Source organism: Myxocyprinus asiaticus, chromosome 14 (assembly GCF_019703515.2).
Source record: "Myxocyprinus asiaticus isolate MX2 ecotype Aquarium Trade chromosome 14, UBuf_Myxa_2, whole genome shotgun sequence".
NCBI classification, from domain to species: domain Eukaryota; kingdom Metazoa; phylum Chordata; class Actinopteri; order Cypriniformes; family Catostomidae; genus Myxocyprinus; species Myxocyprinus asiaticus.
This window is the reverse complement of record NC_059357.1, coordinates 14,318,112-14,342,105: the sequence shown is the minus strand read 5'-3', so window position 1 is coordinate 14,342,105 and position 23,994 is coordinate 14,318,112. Positions and strand designations below refer to the sequence as shown.

At 37.2% G+C, this 23,994-nt stretch overlaps 1 protein-coding gene across 2 annotated transcripts in view; it reads right to left on the bottom strand.

The window, feature by feature from the left end:
• Window positions 1-1,722: 1,722 nt before the first annotated feature.
• Window positions 1,723-23,994, bottom strand: part of LOC127451676 (alpha-2,8-sialyltransferase 8F-like) — a 29,574-nt gene continuing 7,302 nt past the window's right edge. Inside the window, exons 2-7 of one of the 2 annotated variants that reach the window (XM_051716532.1) lie at window positions 11,947-12,021; window positions 10,784-10,864; window positions 10,377-10,521; window positions 10,140-10,252; window positions 9,674-9,766; window positions 1,723-5,638 (exon numbers count right to left, since the gene is read on the bottom strand). In XM_051716532.1, coding sequence (XP_051572492.1) covers window positions 5,158-5,638; window positions 9,674-9,766; window positions 10,140-10,252; window positions 10,377-10,521; window positions 10,784-10,864; window positions 11,947-12,021 — 988 coding nt within the window. In that variant the 3' untranslated portion in view covers window positions 1,723-5,157. The remainder of the gene's footprint in view (window positions 5,639-9,673; window positions 9,767-10,139; window positions 10,253-10,376; window positions 10,522-10,783; window positions 10,865-11,946; window positions 12,022-23,994) is intronic. The other variant, XM_051716533.1, reaches the window with a different exon arrangement.

Genomic DNA, 23,994 nt, shown 5'->3' with positions numbered 1-23,994 from the left:
CAGTAAAAGGCACCTGAAGGACTCTCAGACCATGAAAAACAAAATTTTCTGGTCTGATGAAACAAAAATTGAACTCTTTGGCCTGAATGGCAAGCGTCATGTCTAGAGGAAACCAGGCACCGCTCATCACCTGGCCAATACCATCCCTACAGTGAAGCATGGTGGTGGCAGCATCATGCTGTGGGGATGTTTTTCAGCGGCAGGAACTGGGAGACTAGTCAGGATCGAGGGAAACATGAATACAGCAATGTACAGAGACATCCTTGATGAAAACCTGCTCCAGAGCGCTCTGGACCTCAGACTGGGGCGAAGGTTCATCTTCCAACAGGACAACGACCCTAAGCACACAGCCAAGATAACAAAGGAGTGGCTCTGGGACAACTCTGTGAATGTCCTTGAGTGGCCCTGCCAGAGCACAGACTTGAACCTGATTTAACATCTCTGGAGAGATCTGAAAATGGCTGTGCACCGACGCTCCCCATCCAATCTGATGGAGCTTGAGAGGTCCTGCAAAGAAGAATGGGAGAAACTGCCCAAAAATAGGTGTGCCAAGCTTGTAGCATCATACTCAAAAAAGACTTGAGGCTGTAACTGGTGCCAAAGGTGCTTCAACAAAGTATTGAGTAAAGGCTGTGAATACTTATGTACATGTGTGGTGTGTTTTTCCTTTTTTTTTTTTTTTTTTTTGCAAAGTTTTCAAAAACTTTTCACGTGGTCATTATGGGGTATTGTTTGTAGAACTGAGGAAAATTATGCATTTAATCCATTTTGGAATAAGGCTGTAACGTAACAAAATGTGGAAAAAGTGAAGCGCTGTGAATACTTTCCGGATGCATCGTATGTAATAGATCTCCGCCCAGTAAACAAAATGGAGAGTCTGGTATGATTACAAAAGTGTGCATTTTGAACAAATCTGGCAAAAGATCTTGTTTACGGTCTAATAATTTGATTAGAAATTCTGTCATATATCTGAACATCTCTGTGTTAGCCCATTTTAAAATTTAGTGTTCGTTTTAACATTCTTACCGTCTTTGGTCGTACACCTTTATCTTGACCACCCGGCCAGGTTACTAACAAATGTTTCGGTTCCAAAACATTGGGGGGGGGTGTTATATAAATTGTTATAGATATTTGTTGCTATATAAATGTATCATTCATTTCTAAATATCCAATGTATGGGCATTTTGTCTCGTATTGGTCTAATCGTTTGTCCCATTTTGTTCAAACAACCAAAATTGTCTCGTTTTGGTATGAACAATTCTCTGATTTTATCAAAGTTCATTCCTATCACGAAGACTGAATGCAGCAGTGAAACTCCTACTGACTGTTCGTGAAATCCGCGCACTTGATCCACAGGACTGGCCCTTTTAACAGTCTTCAACAACAAAGATCCTTACCTTTCGTGAGATCTGACCGTGGTTTTTGTGAATTATCGTTCTGCGACTAGTGACACATACCGCAGTTGTGCCACAGACGGATCCTGGCCATCGCAGAGATACAAGGAGTTTAACTTGAATCGTTTTATAACAATATTTAATAGATATCTCACAGACAGGCAGATAAAAGATCTTCCCTGTCCGGAGATAGCCCACTTTCTGACACCAGACTGTTAGTAAAATATGATTTGAATGCTTTATTCTGCCTTCCTCGCAGTCACTCTTCGATCAGGAGATGAAGTCACCGGTGGGAAGAAACACACGGACACAGAATGTCACAAGCAGTTCTTCCATTTATTAAAGGAAAGCAGAGGGTTATATGGTTCTTGTCACACAAGGCTGGTTACACCCTTTACCTTGAACCCCCCCCCCCCCATATGGGGTTGTTTCCTCACGCTTACAGAAGTACATTCTTATCAAGTATTTCAATTTTGTGCTCAAGACAGTGCCGAAAACATACAAAGCAGATATTCAAGCATCAGCATGAAAAGGTCACATGGTTCCATCTGAGGCCTATTTCTCACACCAAATGAAAAAAGTCGTCAAACTACTTATAAAATTTTGTTTTGGTTATTTCATTACAATCTCACTGTAACGAGTTCACACGATGGGCAAGGAGGAATCTGGGACCCGCTTGACAACATGTAGACATTTATTTTACATTTAAACATAACATAAAACAACTCCACGTGCTGCTTTCCCGCAGACACGTCGAACACACAAATACATCTTCATACGTCTCTCTCCCTGTGTGCCGCTGTCTCCTCTCCTTAAATACTCCCGCCGCCCCTCACTGGAACACGAGACCAGTGTGGCACACAGGTGGACCTCGCTGTGCCCCGCCCTGCTCACCACATACACCCATTGCCAAACTCAGGCTGGGGAAGTCTCCGGGCTGTGACAGTCTTTCCCTTTGTTGATTGTTGAATGGCTAATTTTTTTTTTTATTCACCTTCAAATGGAAAGATTCGTCAAGAGTTTTGACTTCTGTCAAATAACTAGACAAATTAAGAAATTAATAAAAACTGAAAAAGAAAAAAAAAATCTTAAAAGGAATATTCCGGGTTCACAACAATTTGAGCTCAGTCTACAGCATTTATGGCATAATGTTGATTACCACAAAAAAAAAATAATAATAATTTTGTTTTGTCCATCCGGATCTTTAAAAAAAAAAGAAGAAGAAGCTAAAATCGAGGTTAAATTGAGATACTTACAATGGAAGTGAATGGGGCCAATTTTTGGAGGATTAAAAGGCAGAAATGTGAAGCATATAATTTTATAAAGCAATTATATTCATTCTTCTATTCAAACTCATGTATTATTTGAGCTGTAAAGTTGTTTAAATCGTCATTTTACAGTTATTTTATGGTTTGTTGACATTACATCATCATGGCAACAAAGTTGTAAAATTGGCTGTAACTTTACACAGAAAAGGTTAGTAAGTGATTTTATCACACTAAAATCATGTTACATGCATGTTGTTTACATCTTGCGGTTATTCCTTTGAAAGAATGAGTATTTTCATGTTTATGCACTGGCCCCATTGACTTCCATTGTAAGTGCCTAACTAGAACCTTACCCAGATTTTTGCTTTTTTTAAGGAAAAAAATATTATTTTTTTGTTGTAATCAATATTATGCCACAAATGCTGTTGATTGAGCTTAACTTGTATTGAACCCGGAATATTCCTTCAACAAATAAAATACACATTAACTTTGGATTTTTTTCTGAAATGTATATTTTTAATTCATAATTCAAAACAGATTTTTTTTTTTATTTACATTACAGCATTTCATATTAGAGCCCTTTCATGCTCAGATTGTGCCAATTTTGCATGCCCTTTCGAGTTTGCCTCTATTTACACCTGTTTTCTCACTCCCGGTAAAGCTAACCCACACCAATGATTCCTATTTCCCCACACACTGTCTATGATTGGAATAGCTTATTCCTATAATTGCTGCAATATTTAGTATATATACTGTGCACAGTATGCAGATTTTCTGTATGCATGGAATACCCAGATGGCCAACTACATCCATTTTTTCAGAATGATGGATGAACTGAAAATAATATCTGCTGTGATTTTTAACATCTCTTTCTTGACTTATTATTTAAACAGACTACAAAAAATTACAACATTTTCATGTTTTTTAAAATTACATTAGTCTGGAATTATACCTACTGTTTCACACAGTATTTAAAAACAATCAACAGGGAGCATACAGTGTATTCTGCACAGTATTCAGTAAGTAGTAAACCAGTATTTCATTTCGAACATTGCCACTGTGACTGTGATGTCAAGTTTCCAAACATGCAGACATTCCTGATATCTCCTAGCTGGAGTCTAGAATTAAAATTCAGTGCTGCTACTAAAGCACACCTGAGATTAAATTCATTTCCACTGATAATTGTTTCATGAGGACAAACCGACACTTGTGATGAATGAAACAGAGGAAAGAACCGAAAGAGCACCAATAGTAAGCATGAATAAGGAGAGAGAGCTTTGGGAGTGTTCAGGGTGCTTAGGGAGGATGCTGTTCTGGGAGTCATTTTCTTAATTAAATTCCTTCAAAGCACAGAGGCTAAAATCATTACATTCATTTTCAGCAACTATTTGTGTATGTGTATGTGCAAGATTACTCAAAATAACTAAAAACGTGATAAATGTGTTGTGCATGTACATAGATGTTTTTTTAGTGTGTGTACGCACAGCAGTACAGATTCATTTACATTCACAGCTGCATCTTTCCAGCCACTCTTCCAGGTGGCCAGGTTCTACCAGAAAGACTGGGAACGAAAATGAATTTAACATGTAGTGACAGAGCGATGTACTTTATCATACCTGTCTTATGGGTTGGTGCATCTCACAAAACCCATCAAGATAAGTCCAGGTCACATTTCACCCCAAAACCAAAAGAGAAGAAAAAAAAATGGTAATAAAACATATTTTGCATAAAGAAAATGTAGTCTACAATTAGGACCCTTGGATTTTTTGTTTTTTGCATTTTAGGAAAATTAAGCACATTATTTAGCTCATTATTTTTAATGATGATTCTTATTAGGGTTAAACAATTTTAATCAGTTTTGCAATAATATCTTTTTTAAATAAAATCAGTTAATTTTTAATTTACTACAGGCAGTATAACAAATGCTACAATGATGTATAAATAATTGTAAATTAATTAAAAAATATATATGATACAGTAATGAGCATGAGACTGAGCATAATTTTACTGACAATTATGTCACAATAATAATAATAAAAAAAAAAAAAAACTATAACCTTTTGCTTTTATTAAAGAAAAGGAGGGACGAGTCAAAATGATTTTTTGTTTTAATCAATATAAGGCCACAAATGCTGTCGATTGAGCTTAACTTGTATTGAACCTGGAATATTCCTTTAAGAGTCCTAATAGTAGGCATAAAATGTTTAATTTTGCATAAAGAAAATAATTTAAATTTTTGGGGTTAATGTGACCTGGACACCTCTTCGTAAAATTCCCACATGTAGCTTACTTCTGAGAGTCTTCCTGGCAGAACTAACACATAAACTTACATGTCCAGTAAGTCTATAATTTGCTCAACAACGAACAAAAAAGTTCAGCCTTGCAGGTTTGCATCTAAATCTTGAAGTCCTTTCTCAACTGAAGAGGTATATTGTGTAGGTGTACATACTCTGATGTACATTAAGTAAGGCATCGTTTGCTTCTCGGCTTATGTTTTAGCTGTGAGTGGGCTGACACTCCCCCAGGTGTATGCGAACCACACCTTGCTTGTGGAGTTTCAGTAAATGTTCAAACTCAGTCGGCATGGAGTGCACGTTTTTCTTGCTCTCCCGATTATCGTAATAATGGTTGGTGATCAATTGATTGTCATGTGGATGTTTGTTGAAAGGCCAAAAGCCGTATAAATGAACGTTGGTGCAAATCTCTAGTGCTAAACTAGCCATGATGATTCCTGTGCTGAGACGAACTGACTTAAGGCCTTGCTCACGCCAGAACTTCGTCAGTCTCCTCAAGTACTCCGGGTTCAGGAAAACAGGCAGCGGCCTATCACTGCCAAAGTCCTCCAGTGTGTAAAAGGCACGCAGGGATACAGGCGTGTTATGGCCATAGGAGAAGGCAGGAAGCAGCAATAATGCTTGTCCGTAAGGACGAAGGCTTTCCACAAACGGCCGACGACGCTCCATCAGTCCACTGTACCTGGGTAGAAAACAGAAGGGAAAGAGAGACATAGATTAGGTTTCACTTTTATATTTTGTCTTATGATAACTGTAACCATGAACTGAAAAGGGTCAAAGGAATGTTTCAGGTACAAATTAAGCTCTATCAACAGCATCTGTGACATACTGTTGTTTACCACAGAAAATGTTTTTGACTTGTTTGGTAAAAACAAGCAAAACTCTTGTTTACAGTAATGCATTAAAGGGAGAGTTCACCCAAAAGTGAAAATTCTTTCATTATTTACTCACCATCATGCCATCCCAGATGTGTATGACTTTCTTTCTTCTGCTGAATACAAATGAAGATTTTTAGAAGAATATCTCAGCTCTGTAGGTCCATACAATGCAATTGAATAGTGACCAAAACTTTGAAGCTCCAAAAAGCACATAAAAGCAGCATAAAATTAATCCATAAGACTCCAGTGGTTTAATCAATGTCTTCCAAAGAGATCTAATTGGTTTGGGTGAGAAACAGACCAAATGACAATATCCTTTTTGTCTTTACATCTTGTCATTGCAGTCTCTAGGCACGATCATGAGTTCAAGCTCGATTTCACTTATCAAGCTCGAAATCATGATCGCCAAGAAGACTGCTGTCAAGATGTACAGTGAAAAAGGAGTTACATTTTGGTCTTTCACCCAAAACCAACTGGATCGCCTCAGAAGACATTGATTAAACAACTGGAGTCGTATGGATTACTTTTATGATTACTTTATCTCCTTTTTGGAGTTCTGGTCACCATTCACTTGCATTGTATAGACTCACAGAGTTGAGATATTCTTCTAAAAATCTTTGTTTGTGTTCAGCAGAAGAAAGGAAGTCATACACATCTGGGATGGCATGAGGGTGAGTAAATGATGAGAGATTTTTAATTTTTGGGTGAACTATCCCTTTAACAATAAAGGTCTATGGGATAAGGTATTCCGGAGAGCTTAAAAGCACAAAATGTACAGTGTGCATGGTTGTTGAAGCCTTTCTATTAATTTTCCCATACAAATATTTGAATTATTTGAACTATAAAATTTTACTAAATTGTCTTTTTAGCGATGGGACTGTTATTCTAGGCAAATCAACTTCTGGTTATGTGTTACGAATGTAATTCCTGTGGGTGGATTTTTCTTACATTTGTCTCAATTTAAACAGCAGTTTTGCAGTTTTAAGTGGTGTAATGCATTAACATTTAAAATTCTTGTAATTAAATTACAGTTACTGACTTTCAATTAAGTAAGTTACTTTTAAGTACATTACTTGGGGCACATATTTCTAAAACAATATTATTTATGTAGAATACATTTAAAACTGTAGGGGAGAGTGGAGTAGGATGAGCCTGTGGGTAAGTTGACCCACCCCATGTATCTAGGAAACTGTACATATGTTTTGTCATGTGACCTTGTAAGCAGGAAGTATCCATCATTTCTATCTGGCTGAGGAAAGCGCATAGGAAAGAGGGAAGTATGTTAATCATTTTTATACATTTGAGCTTTACTGATTGTTGTACCAAAGCAAATTTATTCAGGTACAAAATGACATATCATCCATAATGGTGTATATCCAGTGTATAAATACCCATGATTTGATTAGCACAATATTAGCCCTGAAGTTAGGTGCTTTTTTCCACCGAACAGTCTGGGTAAAGCTGAAATGGCTTTTACTGAAACAAATTTGTTCTAATAACTAACTGTTCTGTTTATAATGTTTCCAACAATCCTCAGTGTACAAGAGTAAAGAAGAAGATTATAATAAATAAATAAATAAATAAATAAATAGATTATAGATTAGAAATTATAGATTAAAAATAATTTGTGGAATTTAGTCAGTGTTTCACTGGAAAAATTTATTTGGTCAACTTACCCTCAGATGGCTCATCTTACCCACTGACAAGGAGCAACTTACCCCTAACCTGGGGCAACTTGACCCAATATAGACTTCATTGATCCAAAGGCCATATGTTTGTGGCTTTCTGTCACAGACTCATGTTTATAATTTCAAATTATAGCAGACACCTTGAAATAAAGGTAGCTCTATTCATTTTACCTCTTTTTAATTTTTCCTTGAATAGGAGACAACATATGTAAAAATCTTACCCCAATTTCCCTCTATGCATGTCTGTTTGTGTTTCTGTAACAGCTGTAGTCCTTGTTAGGGAAAAACATCTAGGGCCCTATTTTAAGCGTGCAAGCGCTAAGCATAGCGCAATGCCTTAACTCATAAGCGCAAAGTCAATGAGCATGGCCATGAAGTATTGGTATTTTCGTGCAAGTGTGCGCTAAGTGTAGATGCAAGTGGGTTTGGTGAAATCAACAAGCCACGTGATAAGATGCGTGGATTGACAGTCTCAGACACGGAGGCAACTGAAATTCCTCCTCTGCCACCCGGATTGAGATGAGCCACTATGCCACCAAGAGGACTTAGAGCGCACTGGGAATTGGGCATTCCAAATTGGGGAGAAAAGGGGAGAAAAAAAAAAGAAGCATAAAAATATGGATTTACATTATTTTGTGCGTCTTTGTTAAATGGGACACGTTCCATTAATACAGGTAGAAAATGTGGTTCATAATATGGATGTAGGCTCCTTATACTTATGAATAAGTATTAATCATTTTCATCTACTGACACACAAATCATGGCTAGTATTAACAGTGATTGTATCGGCAAGCACTTCACTTTCAACAGTCGACACTGATTTTGAACAATTTTGTTAATTTATTGAAACACAAAAAAATTAAACCAAAAATATTTCTAATTTCAAAGTACACTTCAATCGAAACTAAAATATAATCAAAGTAATGAAGTGGATTAAAAAAAATACCAAATCCAAACATTTTACTCTCTCCTTCTTCCACTGGCCCCTTTTGCAGTGGCTTTTATTATAAAAATAATAATAATAATTGAAAAAAATAAACCATGACCTCTAGAAAATGTAATACAAATCTCATAATTTTTTGATTCAATGAATGGCTTCAACAGCAATCATTAAGGACATTATTTGATGTTCTGTACTTTCAGAATTTGGACATGAACTTTATTACCACCTGCTGGTGAAATAACTAAATTTGGACTTTGTGCTGAGTTAAGAGGTGGTATTGAAACGTCTTAGTTCAACGACCAAATTCTTAGGAAAATAGCTAATTGCGCTTTGCACCACTTCATTAACATACAACACACCCACAGTTTGCGCACCTAAACCCAAAGTGGCGCAAAAACTCCCACCCACGGCAATTTGCGCTGGCATGAAAATTGCACTTAGAATTAGCGCTCTCACGAAAATTAGATAAGACGTTGTGCACAGTCGTAGCGCATTGCACTGCGCTTTGCGTACTCACAAAATAGAGCCCGAAATGTTTAGTATATGAATTGTGTGCGATAATGAACGAGGAAATACTGTATATTTTTAATTCGTTGAGCGGAATCTGCATTTTAGAAAGTAACCTAAACGTAAAGTAATTAGTAATGTGATTACTTTTCCATGATTTTAGACCATTTTAGAGAAGTAACTAGTAATTTGTAGTGGATTGCTTTTGTTTAGTACTTACCCAACATTAGTCAACAGTCAATTTCTGTAACGCTTTTGCATATCATGAGTTACAGGGTTTACTGGCTTTACATTGTCAGATCAAAAACTATGTTCCCTCAGAAGCTAAATTTCCACTATTCTCTGATAAGCAGTCCAATTATTCATCTAATTACTGGGAGTGCTGTCACAGTTTTACTTGACTTGGGTTTGCAAACAGGAAGGAATCAGATGGCCAGATTTTAAAATGAGATGTTAGGTAGAATGTAAGCATCAGTCACCATTCACTTTCATTGCATCTTTTTTTCCATACAATGAAAGTGAATGGTGACTGAGGATAACATTCTGCCTAAACATTCTGTAAATTATGCCATATTTTCAGCTTTGGGTGAACTATTCTTTTAAGGAGAATCCATAAATGTCAGCCATGTTCGCTTAAGTCTTTATCTCATACACCAATTATATTGTTTCTAGCACATCTATAGACAAAGTCACAGTCTTACTTTTCATAGAGGATGCTGGGATTTGCAGTCACCAAGTTTGTTTTGTTGCCCACATCTTGCTCATATTGGTTCCCCAGTGGGGGAAGGTTACATCTACGAATACACATGTGGGCAAAGGTTAATTAGGCCATTAATAATTGATAAGATAAGAAACTGATAAGAAATCTAAAGAGAGAGATTAGTTTTTTTTTTACAGCCACATCAATTAGTTTTAAAGCTGAAGTTTTAACTTTCTCCTACCCAGCTGAATATGCAGAGACAACTATAAGTAAGCCATTAGCTGATTGAAAGCAGTATAGTAAGAGTAGTATGCCATTGTGAACTCGGCCATAGTGTTTGGTGACACTAGTGCTGCAGAAATTACACACTTCAGCTTTATGCACCTATTTTATTTTTATACCTGCTTTTTTGTACATACTACTAATATTAGGATTGATTGATTTATGTAGAGTGATTTGATCCTGACCTGATGACAAACTGGGCTGAATTAATTTCCTCTCCACAGCTGCTATTGACCAAAATACCTCCATTTCCTACCACAGCACAGGACTCCCATGTTGCATTTCCAAAGGGCTGTTCCTATACACATACACAGAGAGAGAGAGAGAGAGAGAAAATGTAAATGGTGTATTATGCATGCAGCATTTGCTTTTATGCAAGTATGTTTCTTTTAATATTATAACATATTTTGATCACACACTACCTTAGCCAAGATGCTGAACAGGGCTTGTGTCACCTGCAGTGGCTTTCTCTTCTCTCCATCATAGAGAACACTTGACCCCACAGGTGTGTTATTCTGTGTGACTACGGCTTTGGACACAGCATGGCACTTGCTGTTTAGTAATGACCTGGAATGAAACAAAAACACTTAAACATTATAGGGCATTCCTAAATAGTAACTGATTTGGGATCTGTTTTTATCAATTGGGAACATTAAGACAGGGCAAAATATAACCTTAAGTAATCATTTCCTTAGTATGTTCATCTCTAAAGAAATCCAGGCTATGATCCATAATTAACAATACAGTGTTTTTATACAACAAGGTAACTGACAGGTACATTTTAACCTTTATGAAAACAGCTCATGGTTTTCTCTTGGCTACGTTTTACCTGAAACTTTTAAAGTTTGCCTCCTGTTTTGTCCATCCGTTAGAGTAACTCTCCAGTGCTTTAGCAATTAATGCACTGTCTCTGAAAAAATGAAACGCACATGCAGGATGAAATATCTTTTAGAAATGACATGTAGTCTAAAATGACTAACAACCATATACAGAAGATTGTTCGGTATAGCATGAATACAAAAAGGTAGAAACATAAAACACACGTTGATCTAAAAATGAAAATATCATGTCATTTCTTTTATAAAGCAGAAATGAAAGTAATATAAAAAAATAAGCAATGAATACATAATAATACACAAATAATACAATTCTAGCCTTGAGGTAAAACTGGACAATAAAAAATAAAGATACTATAGAACTTCTAATTTGGCTAATGAATAATCTTAAAGTTTAGAATTTGTGCAGTGTTTTTGAGTCTTCTGAGGGTTTACATTTGGTGACTGCCAGATTGTTTATAACTTAAGTGCAAATATTTCCGAAGATACAGTATTTCTAAGCTAATCAATATATTTCAAATAACACAAGTTTAAGGCCAACAAGATCTCGTCTAGCCATACAAGTCACACTCTCTCCTTCACTGTGATATGTTTAAAGATGCAAGAGATAAATACTTAAAAGAAAACTATCAAACCTCATGCTATATTTTTCCAGTTGATAAGATAAAGATCAAATGCACATTCACATGCTATATACCCTAGTCAATAAGCATGTACACCAAAAAAAAAAAAAAAAAGCCAAATATATGCACATTTGGTTGATTTAAAAAATGATATATATATATTTTTTTGTTTTCATTACAGAAGAAACAAATCAAATGCAGGGTTCACTCACCCTCAGACAACAATCACTGCTTTGATCATCATATTTAAAGATGGACTGTGTAGATCTGTTACAGTATTACTTATGTTTATTAAAGTTTTTTTTATTTTACTTGATTGTACATTGTGCATTGATATTATAATTTTTATTATTAATATTCCTAGCACCTTGTTTTATTTTTATCATTACTACTGTTATTAGGATTTTTTTTATTTTTCTTGTCACTGCTTTTGTTATGTGTTTTAATGCTTTGACAATGTTATATGTAAAGCAATCATGCCAATGAAGTACTTTAAAATTAGGGTAAGCATAATACAAGCATGCTTTACATACCTGCATCCCTTGCAAGGTTTTGAAGTATCTGGGCGTTTTTGTGGAATCTTCAATGAAGGACGAGGTGTTACATTACTGTAGAGAGAAAGATATTTAGAATTTTAACAAACCTTAAATGATCACTCATAAACATGAGCTGAAATATTGTTACTGTTGCAACTGCATTATTTCAGGAAATACATAAGAGCACAATTTCTGCACGCAAACAAAACAGACTCCAATCTCCAATATTGAAGTAGGAATTCCAAATATTGCTAAAGAATATTAAACCACAAATCACAAACATGACTCAAATTATTTGGATCTGGGAAGTTAATACATTTACAATTTAGCTCCCACAACAGCAAATGAAATAACAAAAATAATATAACATTTATTTGGAGAGCATATCCCATAGATGTTATTTAGCTTAATGTAATTACGGTAATCATTAAACATAACAAAAGGAGGGTAATAATATTAATACATTAATAAATATAGCTGTAAACAGCAATTAACAGGGTTCAAGCACTTTAGGGCCTTTAAGAGCATGCATTAAAATATATTAAGTATTAATCAGAGAATATGTTAGTACCTAAAACAGAGATAAAGCAGCATAGTTTTTTAGAAACATTAGTTAAAGGAGATATGGCCATTGTCAAATTTCTGACAGTTATAGTGCCACATAATGTCCGATCTCCACCAACTTTTGCATGCTTTTTCAGGATCACGTTGCATCAGTGTACTAAATTTTATGAAAATCATTTAGGAATTACAGGCTTTGGGTGAACTAGGCCACAACCATATATTTTAATCACCCTGTTAAGAATTTTACTGCAATGGTTTTGTTAAAGTCAAGTGAACAACTCAGGACTAGTTTGCAAAAGTAGTTTTTTTTAAATAATCTCAAATACTTCACAAACTATTTGATTGACACCAATGGTTCTAGAGGCAAAGTTGTTCAGAATGAGGAAATCTGTCATATGATATGAACAATTTCAGAATTGCAGAATATACAACCATTTACACAAATGTCAAATGAGTCAAATGTTTCTTTTTTTTAACTTTGCACAGACCTCTAGGCAGGGTTGGGGAGTAACGAAATACAAGTAACGGGAATACTTATTTAAAATACAAAATATAAGTAACTGTATTCCACTACAGTTACAGTTTAAATCATTGGTAATTAGAATACAGTTACATTCAAAATGTATTTTGATTACTGAAGAGATTACTTTGCATTTTATTGTCATTTGTTTCATTTAATATTTAGTCCTTTCAGATGGAAAAATGTATACATATAAATGATGCGATCCAAAGTGCATTTGATCAGTGGTGAAACACTTTCTTATGATGTGTCACATTCATACGAGCAGACAGAGAAGTAAGTTTGAAGTAAGTTTGGATCACAAGAGATAGAAATAAACCTTGTGTAAATTGTCAGCTTTATGCAAAGCTAAAATGCTATTTCTAGCCATTTTACATGCACATGTTACCAGGCACAATCATATTTTTTTTATCAAGAAAATACACGTTGGATCACTATTTCTTTTTTCTAGTAAGACCTTTGATATTAGGGCAAAAATCTTATTCTTGATAATAATTTTTATATTGTTTTCCTGTAAAAATATCAACAAATCCTTAAAACAAGATCAATTTGATTTATCTTGTTTTAGAAACAACACTGAATAAGATATTTAGGTTTTTCAGAGAATGTATTTTTAACGTGTATTTTGTCTTACTGTACTGGCAGAGTTTTTATAGTCAAAACAAGTGAACAAAAATCTACCAGTGCTGAAGAAGTAATCCAAAGAATTTAGAATACGTTACTGACCTTGAGTAATCTAATGAAATACGTTACAAATGACATTTTACAGCATGTATTCTGTAATCTGTAATGGAATACATTTCAAAAGTAACTCTCCCAACCCTGCCTCTAGGGCCAAGAGTAAAATAGGCCCTGTGAGGCGTGTCACTGTCACAACACCTCAGAAAACAGTGTCTCATAATTTTCCTCACGAGCAATTTCAATCCTTCGCTGTCATAGTTCATGAACAGCTAACAAAACTTATCAAAAAATCAAAAGCCACAACATGTATGTTAGATCCAATACCAACTAAGCTCTTAAAAGAGGTATTCCCTGTAATCTCAGAACCTCTTCTTAATATTATTAATTCCTCGCTATCCTTAGGACATGTCCCAAGAAACTTAAAAATGGCAGTTATCAAATCGCTTAAGAAGCTTCTGCTTGATCCTTGAGAATTGGTTAATTACAGACCGATTTCAAATCTACCATTTATGTCGAAAATACTAGAAAAGGTAGTGTCCTCCCAACTATGTTCATTTCTACAGAAAATTGGTATATATAGTTGTGCTCAAAAGTTTGCATACCCTTGGAGAATTGGTAATATATGTACCATTTTTAAAGAAAACATGAGTGAGCAGGCAAAACACATTTCTTTTATTTCTTATGGGATTCATATTCAACTGTAGGTCAACAGAATGGCACAATCATAAAACAAAACATGGCAACAAAGAAAAAAATGAAATGACCCCTGTTCAAAAGTCTGCATACCCTTAGTTCTTAATACTGTGTATTGCCCCCTTTAGCATCAATGACAGCATTCAGTCTTTTGTAATAGTTGTCTATGAGGCCCCAAATTCTTGCAGGTGGTATAGCTGCCCATTCGTCTTGGCAAAATGCCTCCAGGTCATGCAAAGTCTTTGGTCGTCTTGCATGAACCACACATTTGAGATCTCCCCAGATTGGCTCGATGATATTAAGGCCAGGAGACTGTGATGGCCACTCAAGAATCTTCATCTTTTTCTGCTGTAACCACTGGAGGGTCAACTTGGCCTTGTGCTTAGGGTCATTGTCATGCTGGAAAGTTCAAGAGCGTCCCATGTGTAGCTTTCGTGCAGAAGAATGAAAATTGTCTGCCAGTATTTTCTGATAACATGCTGCATTCATCTTGCTATCAATTTTCACAAGATTCCTCGTGCCTTTAGAGCTCACACACCCCCAAAACATCAGTGAGCCATCACCATGCTTCAAGGTAGGGATGGTATTCTTTTCACCATAGGCCTTGTTGACCCCTCTCCAAACATAGCGCTTATGGTTGTGACCATAAAGCTCTATTTTGTCTCGTCACTCCAAATTACAGTGTGCCAGAAGCTGTGAGGCGTGTCATGGTGTTGTCGGGCATATTGTAACTGGGCTTTTTTGTGCTATTGGTGCAGTAATGGCTTCTTTCTGGCAGCTCGACCATGCAGCTCATGTCTGTTCAAGTATCGCTGAATTGTGCTCCTTGAAACAACCACACCGTCTTTTTCCAGAGCAGCCTGTATTTCTCCTGAGGTTACCTGTGGGTTTTTCTTTGTATCCCAAACAATTCTTCTGGCAGTTGTGGCTGAAATCTTTTTTTGGTCTACCTGACCTTGGCTTGGTATCAAGAGATCCCCGAATTTTACACATCTTAATAAGTGATTGCATTTCTCTTCTAGTGTTTTTAGATCTTAGTGCTGCCTTTGACACGATAGACCAAGACATTCTCTTGAATAGACTGGAGAATTATGTTGGCATTAATGGACTTGCATTAGCATGATTTAGGTCCTATTTATCAGACCGCTACCACTTTGTATGTGTAAACGAGGAATTGTCAAATAAAACAAAACTTAAGTATGAAGTGTCACAGGGACCAGTTTTAGGGCCTCTTCTTTTCTCCTTATACATGCTTCCCCTGGGAGATATTATCAGAAATCATGGAATAAGGTTCCACTGTTATGCCGACGATACCCAACTTTATATTTCTTTATACATTTTGTTTAATTATTTAATTGTTTAATTTTTATACACAATTCACAATCACATTTAATCAAACTACACAATGATCACTCTAAGACTTAAATAAATAAAAGGTGCAAAAATTGAAATAAATTGGTAAATCAAATTTTTATCACTCAACTTCTCTCACAGAATTTTGTTCACCAACTGTTTGTACTGGTGATATTGTTTTTCAGTCGCAGGTTTAAGGAGACATATAATGTAAAACTTTATATTCTGAACATTTAAATAACTTGCAAAGAGGACTTGGATGCTCATACAGCACAAAAGTCTGTCCTCAGTTGTCTACATTTCTCCAAAGCTGGCAAGCTCACTTTGTACAACTCAATAACAAAGAGCTGCCTGTTAACAAACATGCACTATACCCCGACTATTCTTGCACTGATGATGACTATCGAACTTTGTATGGGGCTCAGTGTAATTTACTGAGAAAAATCCAATACTGTACAATAACAGCCATTGTTAACAATTAACGATGAGTGCTTGTGACTTGCTGGCAGCGTTTTGTTTTATTTTACTTTATTGTCTAAACCTCCCTCTGAATATTTAGCCTTAAATCTTTTACATTATTAACCTTGCCTAATCTTTGACTCATACTGTATGCAGCATAGGTGACGTAAAGACACAACGCGTTCTTGCTTTTAAAAATCTAGACTCAGTTCAACGAATGGAAAATAATGAATTTTTTTGAAAAGTCTAAGTTCTTTTAACATGACAGCATCTTAGGAGACCATTTCAATCACAGATAGGACAGGTCAGGATTGTATTTTATGTCACAGGTGAGAAAAATAAAGTAAACATGCAGTTTGATGTTAGAAAATGACATTGACATTAGTTGCCAAAACAAACTGACATCAGCTGTCAAACTGAGGCTCTCTGCTTCCTTCTGTCCATAAATGGGCTTCCCTGTGAATGCACAGAATGACTGACAGACATAAAAAAATGCCAAAAAGTTTTCTGCATGTCATAAAAATCACTTACAGGACAATGAAATATTGTCAGTAATTTTAATGATTTCATTCAGCTCTTTGTCCAGACAAAATGGTGTGAACCTTTCTTTATAGACTTCCTTTATAGAGTATGGAATTACAAAATATTGGGTAAATTTACACCATCAGTTGTAGTACTATTACACTATAATGTTCAGTTATTCTAATCACATCTAATGAGTCATTATAGTATTGTCAGTCTATATGTATCTTTTGAAATAACAAAACAATCTAAGCCTATAGAATGAAAATAGCCTACCAAATTATATGTGTAATTACAAACCTGAGGTCTGTTTTTTCACTCTCCCCTTTCTTTCTCTCTCATCTCCCTATCAATGTTTTCTTACTCTGTCTATCCATTGCTGTCTCTTACTCCCTTTCTTCCAAAAACACCTTCCATACTGTTTGCAAAATACAGCCAGACATCTCAGAGTTCATCCAGACAAATGTACTTCTCTGTTTAATACTGAGAGTTATATATTTCTGTGGTGTAATGATACTGTTGCATTAATTAATTTAAAGCACTTTGCATTTTAGATAAAAACTAAATGAAAAGAAGAAACAACTGTAACAAGATTAGAAACAGCATGAGAGAGTGGAATGTCCCCCTCCAAATTTCTCCGCCACCCTACTCTCTCTCACACTCTCAGTCTAAGTTTGATAAGCATCTGCTTGAAACACAAGAGTAGTGAAGGTTCTAAAATTGAAGTGTGCTAAAGGCAAATCTCTAAATTGTTTTATTTTCTTTTGAATTTATATGTATTTCACATCACAAATTTATATGATGTGATTGACAATAATGTTAGATACAGTGATATGAAAGAGTCAAACAGCTTTCCTCAACATGATTAAAGATTTTATATTCAGAGGAACATTTTAAGTTAAATGTTTAAACTAAAGATAAGGAATTCAGTTGAATGTTCATCTGAAAGAATAAATGTAGGTTCAGAACAATCTAGAGACTATTATTGAATTAAGGTGATGTTTTTAAATTAAGCTTCCTAGAAGTTTGACAGAGGTTACCCATTTTTTTTTTTTGGTCTGATGTAAGTCCCCACCATGATACATGGTCTTTTGTGACATTTGCTAAAGTAGCAGAAATAAAACCTGAATGGAAATGTATGATCTGTACATGAGTTCAGTTTTAGAATTCTTACTTCACTGCCCTGGAAACCTGCCAAAGAAGTGAGGTGTGATAACGGTTAAGGAAGTGGATGGATGCTTTTAGGTTGAAAGCATCAGGAAGGGGTGGTCTAGAAGAAACCTGCCCAAAAAAACTTTTGTGAGTTCCACTCAACCCGACTGCATTTTAATAAACGCTTTTCTAAAACAGCTTATCACAGTGTTAAATACCAAGCATTCTGTCACTATGCCATCAGGGGATCATACCCTGTGTAGAAGATTATTATTTATAGACTGGTTTTGGGGGTAAAGTTTTAGAGCCGTTGCAGACAAAGGAGTGCCTGACTTGGGAGACTGTTAGTATTAAACAAACCTTGGAATGTTTGTACAATGAATAATTTAGATTGAAAGATGATTTATTACTTTTACTTATGCTTTTATTGAACTCATGTCCATTTAATAGTAATGAAGAATAAAAAAAAAAAAAAAAGAAAAAAGAAAACATGGTGGTGACTAAAGATTAAGATTGCTTGTCTTGTTTGTTTATAACAATTTAAACAGAATTGTTTAAGAAATGGGAAAGAGAAATTAGTAAAAAAAAAAAAAAAAGGGTGAAACTGACTAATATGTAAAATGTTTCCAAAACCAAATTCTGTTTTGTAACTTGAGTATGAAAAGCAAACCTTAACTGTGAAAACTTCACATTCTTCAGTTTTACGTTCTGTCAGGTCCAGTTTATGAGATCCAGAGTGTTAACATTATATGTTGCCTTGATGTTTATGTTACACTCATTATGGTAATTTTCCCTTTTATTATGGAAATGGTGTTTGGTAAAATTCCAGAAGAATTTTTAAACTCTTCAAGTTTTTATGTGTTTTCACATTCCCATTTTTATGAGGTTTTAGATAAAGCCTGAGAAAATAAAGGAAATAAGAAACAGCTTCAGTTTAGGTACAGGGGTTAAGTCAAAAGAAGTGATTTTAAATTACCAAAAATTAAAAGTATTTTTGTTTTAAAGAGGAAATTGCTCTTTACTTGGAAATTTTGAACGATCTTAAATTACACACTGTAAAGTCTTGATTTCTAAATGAAAGAACCCATGATTAATTGTTTGGAGAATTTTTTGTTTTGTTTTTTATTTTCCTATGTGTTTAAGTATGTTTGGAGAACAAATTTACATGTGAGTTTATATTTTATTGATCACTTATTCAATTTAAGTGGAAGGTGTTTGTTTGTTTTGTTTTGTTTTGGAATAAAACTTACTTAACGAATTCCTTGTTTTACATTGAGCTTTCATTGCGGAGGAGTGAAGGGGTGGATTTTCAAAATTCTTTTATTTTTACAAGTTATACCTCATCTTTTATAGTCCACATTTACTGTTATGATATTAATACATTTTCTATTTTTCTTTTACTATAAGGTGCAAGTAACATGTATGTAATCTGAGAGGTGACTGAGGGTCTGGCCTATGCCAGGAGTGCAGTAACAGTGTGTGACGTGGAGGAGGGCGGGGCCGGGCCGTGACTACGCACGCCCGGCCCCAAATCGGGCTTATCAGGATGCGGCAGTTCGGTGTGTGTTTATGTTTGTGAAGTTTTCATTAAAATATTACTTTGACTGTTCAGCCGGTTCCCACTTCCTCCTTGCCCATTTGAACTGTGTTACATTGGTGCCAAAGCCAGGGAAGGAGGAGGGATGCGCTGCCTTGGAGTCCTTGCCACTGCCGATCGCCCAAAGGAGCAGCCGCAGCCATCCGCTGGGGGACAGAGGAGTCGCTGCCGGTAGCCTGGACGCAGAGGAATGGCCGCCATCCGCGAGGGGAGGAGGGGCTCGCTGCCGGCCGCCTGTAGTGGTGGAGCCACTGCCAGGGGAGGAGGGGCTCACTGTCTGCTGCCTGTAGCGGTGGAGTCTCTCTCTCACTGTCGCTCTGCCTTGCCCTTTCCCTCTCCCCTTTTTTTTCCCCTACCCTTGTCCCCAGAAAGGAGGGAAGGGGGGATGTATGTCATGTCTGGGGTTCCCTGGCCTGAGGCAAAGGAGTGAGGAGTGTGGAGTGTGATGAGGAGGAGGCCGCCCTCAGTGAGAGAGAGAGCGAGAGGAGAGAGAAAAAAAATTGCTCGCCGGTTCCCAGACACGCCGTCGCCTGGTCCACGACCACTCCTCCACCCAGCAGCTCCACCACTACAGGCGGCAGGCAGCGAGCCCCTCCTCCCCTCGCGGATGGCGGAAGGCTGGCCCCAGGGAAGGCGGAGCCACAGGAGGCTTGAGGAGTGGAGCCAGGGAAGGCAGGCTGTGGGAGGCTCGAAGGGCGGAGCTGTGGAAGGCGGAGTCATGGGAGGCTCAAGGGTGGAGCTGTAGAAGGTGGAGCCATGGGAGACTCAAGGGGCGGAGCTGTGGAAGGCGGAGTCTTGGGAGGCTCAAGGGGTGGATCCATGGAAGGCGGAGCCGTGGGAGGCTCAAGGGCAGAGCTGTGGAAGGCGGAGTTGTGGGAGGCTCAAGGGTGGAGCCATAGAAGGTGGAGCCATGGGAGGCACAAGGGGCGGAGCTGTGGAAGGCGGAGCCATGGAAGGCTCAAGGGGCGGTGCCAGGGAAGACGGAGCCATGGGAGGCTCAAGGGGCAGAGCCAGGGAAGACGGAGCCATGGAAGACTCGAGGGGTGGAGCCAGGGAAGGCGGAGCCTTGGAGCAAGGAGCCGTGGGAGGCTTGGAGCAAGGAGCCATGGGAGGCTTGGAGCAAGGAGCCATGGAAGGCTTGGAGCAAGGAGCCTTGGATGAGAACACTCTGGGACGGTCGAGGCTACAGGCGTCGGCTCTGGCTCATTTACCGTTGCAAGCATGGGCACTGGCTCGTTTACCATGGTAGGCGTGGGCGCTGGCTCGTTTACCGTGGCAGGCGTGGGCGTTGGCTTGTTTACTGTGGCAGGCGTGGGTTTCCCGCCATAACTCACAGTGTAAGGGGAGAATGTGACATCTGTGGTCGTTGCCACTGACCGCGGTGGGGAAATCGACCACCGGAGCTTGGAGAGGGTTAGCCCCCCCCCCCCCAAAAAAAATTATTTAGGGGGAATATTGGGAGAGGAGTTACCTTGGGGGTCGTGGTGATGGGAGTGACCTCCTCTGTCCAGCGTGTCGATAATGGCGAAGAGTAATGGATGGCCAGTGTGGCTCGGACATATTCCACAAAGGAAAGATTCTCCACCTCTGGAAGAGCTGTACGTCAGTGAAAGTTCAGTCCCATTCCATAAATGGATCTGAGGTAGGAGTCCAATATTGTGGTTGGGGTGACGGTATATAATATAGTGCAATGAACAGATGAATGGTTAACTCACAATAGTCTTACGATGTTAGCAGGACACTTAAACAATACAGGAGAGTCCAAGCGCTGGGGAATAAACAGAGGAAGAACTAACACAAAACTCTGACAAGGGGAACAATAACTCAGTAAGTATATACACAGGAAGGTCTATATAAAACTAGGAAGTCTGTAGTCTCCAGGAAAACACTGACAAGAACAGACAAAGAGTGAGTGCGAAGGCTGGGTATAAATTAAGTCCTTGATTAGTCACTGATGAAGTGCAGGTGCGTGTGATCAACTTAGGGGAGAGTGAGCGGAGTGTGGAGTGAGAGAGTCCAGTGGATCCGTGACAGCCATAGTCGAAAACAACTTTTTAATGGATTTTAATTGCTCTCCTTGGTACCCTTTTGACGTAAAGAAATAAGGTGTAGCCATAACTGATAGCTAACCTTTGATATCTGATCATAAGTTTATCTCAACCAAGGATGGGACCTGGATTCATGTTGTGGCTAACAATTATTGTTTGCACAAAGATGTAAACAGTCCATATTTGTAATATGTTAAAATGCTGTTAAGTAGTTGACCTACCAGAATGCTAGAAATTGCTGTAAGATGACACCCTTAATGTAATTTGCATATGACTATAATTGCTTTGGAAAATTTGCAAAACTTCACTTTGACTTCCTGTCTTTCTAACTGTTGTATTTCATCGACTAGTGAAGTAAGAAACTTAGATCAGCTACTGCTGTTTTTGATGTCTGTTTCTATGGTTATCGTTTCTTATCTTTATAGGCATAGATTTAACTATATTCTGTAACGTGTTGAAATGTTGTTTATTTTTATGATCTACCTGTTAAGAGAAATGTGTTGTGTCATGCATTTAACTGGCTTGTAATGTCTTGCATTGAGAGCCGTTCCTGAATGTTTCATGTACAATGTGTGTGTGTGTGTGTGTGTGTGTGTGTGTGTGTGTGTGTGTGTGTGTGTAAGGGGGAGACTGTGTGCAGAAGGGTTCACCTCTGTTTTCAAGTTTTGTTTTTTAAACAATTACAGAGCGTACGGCATGGCTGTGGCAGACAACAGCCTTGAAGGGGTCAATACATGAGGAATCAAATTTTCCTTGATCTTTTGACATATAAGAGGTCATTGTACTATAAAAGGAATAGTTCACTCAAAAATGAAAATCCTCTCATCATTTAAGCACCCTCATGCCATCCCAGATGTGTATTACTTTCTACTGCAGAATACAAATGAAGATTTTTAGAAAAATATCTCTGTAGGTCCATATAATACATGTGAATGTTGGCCAGAAATTTGAAGGTCCAAAAGGCATATAAAGGCAGCATAAAATTAATCCATATGGCTCCAGTGTTTAAAACCATATCCTCAGAAGCGATATGATAGGTGTCTGTATGAAACTGATCAATATTAAAGTCCTTTTCTTCTGCCATTACATTCCCTTGCTCTGTATATAACAGATTTGTATTTAGTTTTGCACTACGTGTGTGTATGTATGTATGTATGTATGTATATGTGTATGTATATGTGTATATTAGAAGTGGGGGAAAAAATCGTTTCAGCGATGCATCGCGATTCATACTCAAACGATTCTGAATCGATTCTCAAAAGAATCAGAATAGATTCTGAGTTCAGTTTACATCACAATAGAGCAGTGGCACGTGCCAAAGACAGATGTAGAAACAAAGACACGAGTTAAGTGCATACACTAAAATTAAGTGCACAAACACGACTGTTTGCAGACCAGCTGGATCAAACACATGCCCATTTGTGCCCGAATGAAACTACGATCCCGAAATTCTTTCACAAACCCACACACATAGCATTCGTGATAACAAGCCAACAAACAACATGAAAGATGAGCTCGCACCCATTATAGCACTGATTGCACACAACGGTGGAAAACATAGAAGAAAATAATGACAAGGCAGCGGTTCGGGAGATGTTGGTGATGTTTTAATTTAATCCTTTTTTTTTTCGATGCCTTTCTCTACTCTTGCGCTCTCAATTTCATTGGCTTTTGCTCTATTGCCGGTCACTCGCTTGTCAGGACAGTGCACACACCTGATGATTAAGGTTTGAAATCCATCGTAGCTTTTGCGACAGGGTCGTGCAATCTTCTATTCACAGAGCAAACAGATGGAACAGTGCATACGAGACGCTTGATAAATTTCTGAAGCAACAACTGCATTATTTAAACTGCTTTACTATCACCTGTGCAGGTGAGGAGAGAAGCTGACAGCTGCACTCTCATAGAAGCAGATATACCTGTATCTCTCATCCTGGACCAGCAACTTCCAGTTGTGGTTAAAAATTTAAATGAATAGCATGGCATAGATTAATTTTAAATAATAATTAAATACTATTAAATGATTTACAATGCTTAAAAAAACGAATAATAATAATATAATCAGTTGAAGTAATAGTATTCAGTGTGTTTTGATGGAAAACCAATCATTTGTTTTCTTGTGATTTTAAGAGATTTCTTATAAGGTTCTAAAGAAAGAAACTGAAAAACTGAGATACTCATTTAAACTATAGAACCATTTATTTAATCTTGTGGATGTTCCATGTTTTGTTCACAGCTCATACTGAATGTAAAAGGCCAGTTTATGTAATGTGACTCATTCTGATTTTTTTAAAACAGTTGTTAAATAAAAAGCTGAAAGGGAGAAAAATAGAAAGTAAAAAATAAATTTTGAATAAACTGAAAAAAGAAAGAAATTGATGGACAAGATGCATCGAGAATCATTTTATAATCAAATCATTAACCTTTGAAACGTAATCGAATTGTGAGGCCAGTGA